This window comes from Perca flavescens, chromosome 13 (assembly GCF_004354835.1).
Source record: "Perca flavescens isolate YP-PL-M2 chromosome 13, PFLA_1.0, whole genome shotgun sequence".
NCBI lineage: Eukaryota > Metazoa > Chordata > Actinopteri > Perciformes > Percidae > Perca > Perca flavescens.
In genome coordinates, this window is record NC_041343.1 from 15,078,617 (window position 1) to 15,087,980 (window position 9,364).

The window sequence follows — 9,364 nt, forward strand, 5'->3', positions numbered from 1 at the left end:
CTAAGAAGAGCGGTTTCTGTAGAGTGTTTCTGACGGAAGCCTGATTGAAATGGGTCTAGAATATTATGAGTGGTTAAAACAGCAGAGAGTTGATTAGCTACAACCTTTTCTAAAATTTTGGAGATAAAAGGCGTCTTGGAGATTGGCCTATAGTTTGCGGGAATTGAGGGATCCAGATTTGTTTTCTTTAAAAGTGGCTGAACCACTGCATGTTTGAAATACAATGGGACACAACCGGTTTGCAAAGAGTGGTTGATTATAGAAAGTAAACAAGTACTAACAGACCCGAGGACATTTTTAAGAAGGGAAGTAGGTATAACATCTACCGGGCTCGAGGAAGGCTTACTGTTCGGCAAGTCAGTGAGTTCTAACAGAGAAATAGGAGCAAAACAGTTCAAAGTTAACGGCCGAGCGAACTGAACTGAAGAACATGCCATAGCAGTGGGGATGATGCTATTCTTGACATCTCTGATCTTATTTTCAAAGAACAAGAGAAAGTCACTGCAGTCATTATTCGAAAAGACTGGCACTTCAGGAGGAGAGGGATTTACAAGATTGTTAACGGTGTCAAAAAGGATTTTGGGATTACGCTTGCTAGAAGCAATAAGGTTAGTAAAGTACGATGTCCACGCCTCCTTAACCATGTTATTATATTCAAGCAATAGGTCTTTGTGATGGATCCGGTGCACCTGAAGCTTGCTGCTTTTCCATTGTCGTTCAGCCCTCCAACATAAACGTTGAAAAGAGTGAGTGGAGTCGTTTAACCATGGGGATGAATTAACAAAAGGGACAAGTCGCACTTTACTTGGAGCCACGTTATCCAAAAGTGATGAGCAATAAGTGTTGAATGAGTTTACCAGACCATTAATGTCACTTTGGTCAAATGCAGCAGAAAACCTTTCCGCTGAAAGGCGGTTTAATATGCGAGACTTGCTTAGACGTTTACTTGGGCTGTAAATCCAAATTAAAAGACAGGTTGAATAAAATGCAGTCATGGTCAGTGACATGCAGCTCCTCAGTGCAGATAGAGTCAAGATTAAGACCAAGTGTAAAAACAAGGTCCAAGGTGTGACCCCCAACATGTGTGGGACCAGACACATGTTAGATAAAATTAAAAGATTGAGTGATATTAAGAAAATCTACGGCAAAAGTGCAGGAATTGTCATCAACATGAATATTAAAATCACCAACCATAACCACTTTTTCGAAACCAATTAAAGAGGACAAAAGATCACTGAATTCAGAAATAAAAGAACTGTTTGAACCAGTGGGTCGGTAAATTAAAACACAATAAAAAGTATTAGAACTACCGACTTTGGTCACCTGTAGTTCGATTGTGGAAAACACCCCACAGGTTACTGTCCGACATAGAAAGTGTTTTTTGTACACCACCACGAGCCCTCCTCCCCTGCCCGAGATCCTTGGAGTACTGATAAAATGACAGTCTGGAGGACAAAGTTCAATTAGAATCCCAAATTCCATACTTCTCTGCCAAGTTTCAGTTAGGAATAAAAAATCAAGGCATTTTTCAATGAATAAATCATTCAGGATAAAAGACTTATTGGTGATGGAACGAGCATTTATCAGAGTACTCATGGTCCAGCCTGACTCCCAGCATTAATTCCTCCAAAATAGATTAGAGCCAGTATCTCAGGTTCCGGGCTCCATCAAGACTAATGGAAGCATAACCCGCAGCAGCAAGAGCAGCATCTTTTCTCTGCATTGATTCCGTCCATCTAGACTGACACTGATGCAGACATTAAGAGGTTTTAGTGGTCTCCGTCAAGATATACCAGCTTACAATGCACCAGCCTCTCTTTCTCTCATTGGTCAGTTTTGATGACTGACTGACCGGCAATGTGAGTGTGTTTTCCCAGTTCTCTTCTCCACTTCTGATGGATTATTTTTTTACAAAGCTGCATTTTACCAATACTTTTTCCATTTAGCTTCCGTATTTCTTGGTATTCCGTATAACCAGTTAACTAACTGTTGTAACCAATTGTGTAGTTTTGTTTTTAAATGACATTCACTGACATTGTGAATGGGTAAAGACTGGATTCAAGCTCCCGTGTTGGCAAACAAGCTTTACACTGAAGTGTTCATGAGCAAGAATCTGACTCCAAATTCCAAACACATGCAGGGTTGATTTGTATCTGACCCTGTGCTCTAACCCTCTGCAGTTGGGCAAAAGAAAAGAAGACTTCCCTGCAGAGATCACTTATCACGTTGTCCCTGTTGGTATCTAGAGTTGTCACATATGTCATACAAAGAGTGTAAAGAAACATAACCAGGAGTCCCCTGGTTATCTGGTTCCCTCTGATCACAGACACACATATTCTTCCAGAGTTGTCTGTGTGAGAGTAGCAAGGTCAGGTTGCTTGTGGGAGGAAATGTGATCCAAGAGGGTGGGGCTGCCCTCTAGATCATTCCTCACTCTTTCATCTATGAGAGCCTGTCGTGTTTCTCATATAGTACACCCTCATCCAGCTATGTGTGGGTTGTCAGAGCTGCCGTTACAACTTTTGAACACCTCAACATAGCCTGTCAGCTTTGGAGAGAGGCATTAAAGACTCCTGGCTCTCTGCCTTCCTCAACCATTTGAGGTAACACCTATATTTACCAAGCATGCCAGTATGTAAACTTCAAATGGTGACTGAAAGAAGCTGTAAAGCAGAAGAAGGCTATGCAAGAGAACGACTTGTGAACTATTTAATGACATGCGAGGAAAATAGTCTTGGGAAAAGTGAGCTGGCAGATATAACACAATATCAAACTACTTGTCAGGAGGAATCCAGGTTGCCTTCTGTTGGGACACTTCTACCATGGGAATCCAAGAAATTAAAACCATCTCACTGCACTGATAGGGTATGGCAGCAGCACCGCCACAGCAGAAACATGCCAAATTCTTTTTTCGAATCAAATGACTGATGAGAAAGTAGGCTGCTGTTTTCATTTTTTTTCATCAGTCATTGACAGAAGGAGCTTGGTGACAAGGGGTCATCTTCTTAATCATTTCCCTCTTCATCGTTTCCTGAAGATCGCATAACTTTTAGCTAGAGAGAGTACATCTGACATTTCAGCTCACGTGTGTTGATGGTTTTGTATTTTTGTTGCAGACACAAAAGGTAAGTTAAGAGAGAAAATGTTTTATCTAGGCTTTGTGAAGGTGGCTATTCTTATTAACACAACTAGAAATTCAGTATATAAAATATAAAATAAGTAAATGTTGTTGAATAATAGTTATTATATGGCAGTCTGATATAAAGTCATACAAAAACTGTTAAATTAGGAAACTATGATAAGAAAAACAATCAAAAGCTGAAATAGATATTTAGTTTTCCTGGTTTTAATATGTATTCTGTTAATTCCTGTATAGATCTGGATTAGGCTCTGTATGACAAAATAAAATTATAACTCCCACTGACAATAACTCTAAGTGTTGAAGACTTGGGTTTGCTGGCCCAGATAGTAGAGCCCCTGTGGACACAGTGGCCTTGTTTTAACAAATTACATTCAAAGCTCTTGGGGACTGTGAATCCTCTGATTTTGGAAATTATTAATTTTTATAACAAACAAAATATCTTCTAGTAAATTCCATGTACAGGTTGAGTGTAGTAAACGTCGCCGTAACCTGCAAAATACTATATTGTGAGTTAGGGTGTGTGGGTGTGTGTGTGTGTGTGTGTGTGTCTGTGTGCTTGCGTGCGTGCGTGCGTGCGTGCGTGCGTGTGATGCAGAATGAAAGAAAACAGAAATCTATATAACCATTTTTGTTCTGAGGATTGCTATTGGTTGTATAATACATATTTTATATGCAGCAGTAAGTTACATATTACACATTATACAGTATATATATATATATATATATATATACACACAGCTATATTTCCCCTCCACCAATGTGCTGTAACTGTGTGGTTCATTGCTCAAGAGTATACATTTTAAAATGATGGCCTTTTGTGTTGAAATGACAGCGTGTAGACGTCAGAGTCATCTTTATCAAGCCATTATGAAATGGGAGAAGTTAAAGCCCCCTGAGCCAGATGATCCTATGTGTTGCTGTGAGTGTGACTACGACCAGTATGGATGTTGCTGTGACTGTGAAGATCTGGATGAAGCCTTTAACAGGTATGAAGGGCTTGAGGAAAAGGGTCAGTACTGAGTAGAATATACTGAAGTACTACAGTATACTGGAAAATAAAAGAAGCCTAGCATACTTACATGTTAGTCACATAGAAGTAGCACATAAGTAACAACCTCTTTTTTATGTATGATGATAAGAAAGATTGATACCACCCTCATATCTGTCAGTGAAATTTGAAGCTACAGCCAGCAGCTGGTTAGCTAGCTTAGCATAATGACTCTATGCTAGAGACATGCAAACTGGCAGACATCAGAGTGGTATCAATTTTCACATCCAACTTTTGGAAAGAAAATGTGAATCTCCCAGTGTCAAACTATTCCTTTAATGTGACACCAATCCGGAGGTCCTGTCTTGTATAGGGTCCCTGAGTTAAAATCTAGATTGCAAGCCCTTATTGTTTCAGTTTTTGTTGCGCTGACATTTTGCATATTCCTTAATACATGTATGCTTTATCAAGTTACCACAAACAAATTACTTTTTAACTAAGTAAGGCATACATAACACACAGACAGTGGGAGAAGTGGGGACCTCACAGCTCGTGTATTTTTAAGTTTTTTATTATGCCATTATAATGTAAACTCTACTGTTCATCTTAAATTTGAAAAAGCACAGTTCAGTACTTGATTAAAATCTGCTTATGTGAAAGCAGCATCACTGACTTTAGAGTGTAAATGAATCAGCACAAGCACATTGTAAGCACATAAAAAACTAATTACTTTCCACCCATGAAAAGAGCAACTGTACTAGCCACACTCATAATTACAAATGTTTGTAATTTTGACTTGGTGACCACTGTTCTCTGTAGGTGGCTGAAAGACAGACCTAAAGGTGGATCTCAGTCTCCTGTACTTGGGGCCATGATTGACAAACTGGAGATCTCCATGATCCCGGCCCTGGTGCTGCTACCTGTCCTGCTGCGGGTTGCAGCACTGCACTACCTGCTGGGTATCATCATCCTGACAGCTCTGCCCATCCTGGTGCTGTGGTACTACTACGCCACGCACAGAAAGAAGAGACGCACCCTCTTCTTCCTCACTCTTGCACTCTTCTCTCTGTTCCACATGTATTATCTCTTCATCACAGAGATTTTACCTCGTGGGGACGTCAGCCAGCTGCAGGTGTGTGCTGTGACCACTGGGGTGATTCTCACTGTCATCTCTCTTATTCACACCAAGAGAGGCGCAGGATTGGTGACCACTTCACTACATATGGCACACAGTCACAGTCTGGAGGCTAACAAGGGCTCCGCACACCGTAATGGATCTATCCAATCAGCAGCCTCCTCAGGGACTGCAGCAGAGTTTCAGACAACAAAAGAGGCCGTGGCAGCCAAATGGAGCAGCTGTCCTGTGTGCAAAATAATGCGACCCCCACGGGCCGGACACTGTCGAACCTGTGGATCCTGTGTCCAGCGTCTGGACCACCACTGTATCTGGTGGGTTGGATAGAACATACTGTATGTATTTATATATTTCTTGTGTGGCCTGTGACTTAGAAGTCAATTATTCTTTTCTGTACTGTGCATTCACAACAGATCATGAAAATAAAATATAAAAGATGTATTACATAACTGCACAGGTAATTACACAACAACCATATATTCAGCAAACTCCACCTATCTCCTGTTTTCTTCCACAGTAGAGAAACTAGCAACGGTTTAAATCAGCCATTAGACCATTAGATTACACAATCATCAACCAATTTAGTTGCACTTTATAAAGTGCACACTTCTAATACCGGGTCTAAACCTGTTGATGGCCCTTGACGAAGTGAATTTGTCTGGGCTTGACCTCTACAAATAGGCAGACACACACCTACTGGTCTACAAACAGCAAATGTGTCAATTAAATGGATTTCATTTAGCAATTAAAGTGTAATTCCAACAGATCATAACAACACATTTTCCTACTTTCCCATAGTTGTATGAAGATACCTTTGGTTTGAATTCTTGCAAATTTAGTTTTTGAAATATCTGCTGCTTAGATTTCTGCTGCCACTTTAAAACAATGGAGGTGAATGGAATATAGTTTGTGTGGTGCCCAAAGCAAAAGAGTGTATTTCCAGAAACAATGTCCTGGTTATTCAGGATAATCCACAGACCTTTCTGTGAATGGTTGGGAACTACTTTCTCCCAAAGGTAAAAAAAAGAAGAAGTTTAAAACAGTTCTTAGAAAAAATGTCTTAAAATAAAAACTTAAACTATTGAGGTCCAAGCATCCATTCTAGGCAAACGGGAGCAAGAAACCATCACCGAATAGGGCTTATGCAAACGTCATTCAAATCTAAACTTTTAAATCTTGCTATGGCATAATTTTACCTACATAGTTGTATGGAGCCACAGTATCAGGTACTAAACTGGTACATTGTGTTGTGTGTTTGTGTTATGTCTGTATGTGTTGAGGTGTTGTAGGATAAACAGCTGTGTTGGACAGGCAAACCACCGCAGTTTCCTACTGACCCTCTCTGTGTTCGTGTTGACCTCTCTGTATGGAATCAGTTTGGTGCTCTGCAGCCTCTGTCCTCAACAGTATCTACTGACGGCTCTCCTCTACTGCCCCGGCGTCTACAGCCAGTCCAGGTACAATGCTCTTCTCCTGTCTCCATCACGACTGCAGGTGACTGTGAAACTTAAATGTAAGAGTAGAAGTCAACATTGTAAAAGCTCTTATTAAAACAAAAATCACAATCTAAACTCTTCTGGTTGATATTACATAATAGTATAATAAAAAAAAAGGTTCAAATGAATATTAGTGAATACATTAAAAGCATTAGCAAGGACATACATTTTTCAGTACAACAATTGAAAGATGATTTTGTTTGTAAATTATAGACTGACAACTGTTTATAAAAAAAAAAAAAATCATGGCAATATTTTACAAGAAAACACATTTTCAGCTTGTGTCATAGTTAAATTGCAGTATTTTTTGTAGTAAAAAAAGTTATATATTTATTATTGTTTGTTTAACTAGCATAAACAGCAGATAGACGTTTGGCAAGGTGTGCATGCACATCTTTAAGCATTGCAATGTTACCTCTTTTTTACTTTGGATTTTGTCATATTTACTATGATGATGATTGTTGAACTGATTATGGGATCAACTTAAACCATTTTCAGAAAAATGAAACAGCAGGTTTATAGTTACGTGACACAAGTACTACTAACACTCAGATAAAGTGATGTTAGATGTAAAGCTGTCAGGGTGGAACATAGCCAGTTTAAAAGAAAGTTCAAAATTCTGTACTTTTAAATAGTTCTCAAACATTATATTATATTCTTTATCTTTACAGCATGGCACTTTGCTTCACCTGTGCTTGGTACAGCAGCATTGTCACCGGTGGACTGCTTCACCTGTTGGTGGTACAAGTTCTGAATATCAGCTTCAATGTGACGGAGCGCGAGGCTCAGCTGGCTCTGAGGAACAAAACGGGCCAGAGGCGCCTGTGGGGACTCGTCATCGTGACAGGAGAGTATTCACGTGGCTTCTGTCACAACTGGGTTGAGTTCCTCACCATGGCAGATGCCTCGCTTTCTCCTCGCTCCAGCCACACTGACTTGGTCTAGTTTCACTTTGTACTCTCTAGTAGCAGTTGTAGTCGTAACATTATAACAGACACTGCATTGCTTTTAGAATATATCAGCTGACGTCTTCCAATGCTTATTGCATTCCAGCCTCTTCATACATTACATTAAAAACTATTGATATTTCCCTGCAATCTAGGTCACAGAATATCAAGGTGCTATCAAAAACCACACATTAATAATTGTTTTGGTGTTGGAAGTTGTTGCACAATTTCTTCTAGGAAATAACATACAGTCATAAGGCTGCAGGAAGCACCATGTTACTGTACATATTTTCTCTACCTGCAGAATGTGAACAACATTTATGCTGTCTGACTGAAATTGAAATATCGAAATATTGTTGACTGCATGTCAATTAAGAAATGAAATAAAAAAATCTGGTAAGAAATGAAAGACACTGTGGGGTTTAAGTAAAAGAAGAACAACAGCCATGATTCAGTTCTGATCTGTATTTTAGGTATCTGCCTTTGGATGCCTCCCTGTGGAGGTCTTCGGAGTCAAACTGTTAGAAATCCCAGTGACCCGCTGGGGGCTTTATATATCCCATCATAGCACTTGTGTTCATTCAGCATTTGTTATAACAAAACAGGTATGAAAAACTGGCACAGAACCAATCGAGCACTGCATCTGACCCCTGTGAGTGAGTGGTGGGTGTACAGTCAAAAGTTCCTGGAGCAGCTTCAGCCATCTTTAATATTATGACTGATGCAATCTGTATTAACTCAATATTCTTCTCTGCAGTGCTCTGTTTTATTGATTTTTTAACGTAATGGTTTTTGTCCATTGCTTTCTGATAGTGCCAGTGGTACTCCGAAATACACATTATGAGACATGCGGGGATTGTATCTGTAAATAGTCAATTACTATTACATAATATAATTATGTTTTTATATTAAGCTGAAGGCCACAGTCCTGTCCACCATTGTAATGTATAAGATTTAATGTGTATAAGTAAATCTATTAACTCTTATATAGCATAATAAACAGTAAACTGAACACTCTAATGTCTACTCTGGTGTTTCCCTCCATACATTTCCTATGATATCTGTCATATTTGCTGAAACTGACCCGATGTTTCAGTAGAATTACATGAAGCAGGTATAATTTAAAAAAGAATCTGCCTCCTCTGGCACCACCTACAGCCTGTAGTGCGATTTGCAAAAATCCACAGCTCCCTGTTCAGATGCACCAATCAGGTCCGGGGAGGGGGGGGGGTCTAACTGTGTGTGAATCACTGCTCATGCACACACATTCATTCTCCCTTGTGGGGGGAGGAGCTTAGGAGACCGTTTTGGGCTTTAGCAGAAAGGGGGGAGGGACTGAGAAGTTGTCAATGTTCAAATTTTTGGGCTAAATCCTGGATCTTGGCAATCCTACCTACAGCACCTTTAAATCAATACATTTCCTCAATTTAAATCACTCAGTCTATCACGTCTATCAACCCCTATAGCAGTGGACCTGGAGTATTGCTTTCCTCTGGTGCCACCTTCAGGCCAGTCTGTGCATTTATTCCCCAGTGCTGATGATGTTTAGCCTGGGTAAACCCTGACGAACTTCCGTCAAATAGCGCAGCGACGGCGAGCAGCTCTTTTTCCTTTCTCTAAACTTTTCCGCCGTGTGTGGCTCGTACCCGCTCGCGG

General features: G+C 40.0%; 1 protein-coding gene across 2 annotated transcripts; it reads left to right on the plus strand.

Moving 5' to 3' along the window:
• The first annotated feature begins 439 nt into the window (after positions 1–439).
• LOC114567092 (palmitoyltransferase ZDHHC23-like) lies at positions 440–8,631 on the plus strand. Of its 2 annotated transcripts, none has more exons than XM_028595996.1 (5): positions 440–608; positions 3,975–4,128; positions 4,950–5,579; positions 6,555–6,722; positions 7,433–8,631. In XM_028595996.1, the coding sequence occupies exons 2-5, from the start codon at positions 4,010–4,012 to the stop codon at positions 7,704–7,706; spliced, it is 1,191 nt and encodes a 396-aa protein (XP_028451797.1). In that variant the 5' UTR covers positions 440–608; positions 3,975–4,009; the 3' UTR covers positions 7,707–8,631. The 2 variants fall into 2 exon arrangements, with proteins under 2 accessions (XP_028451797.1, XP_028451796.1); XM_028595995.1 differs by lacking the exon at positions 440–608 and adding an exon at positions 3,023–3,125.
• The last annotated feature ends 733 nt before the right edge of the window (positions 8,632–9,364 follow it).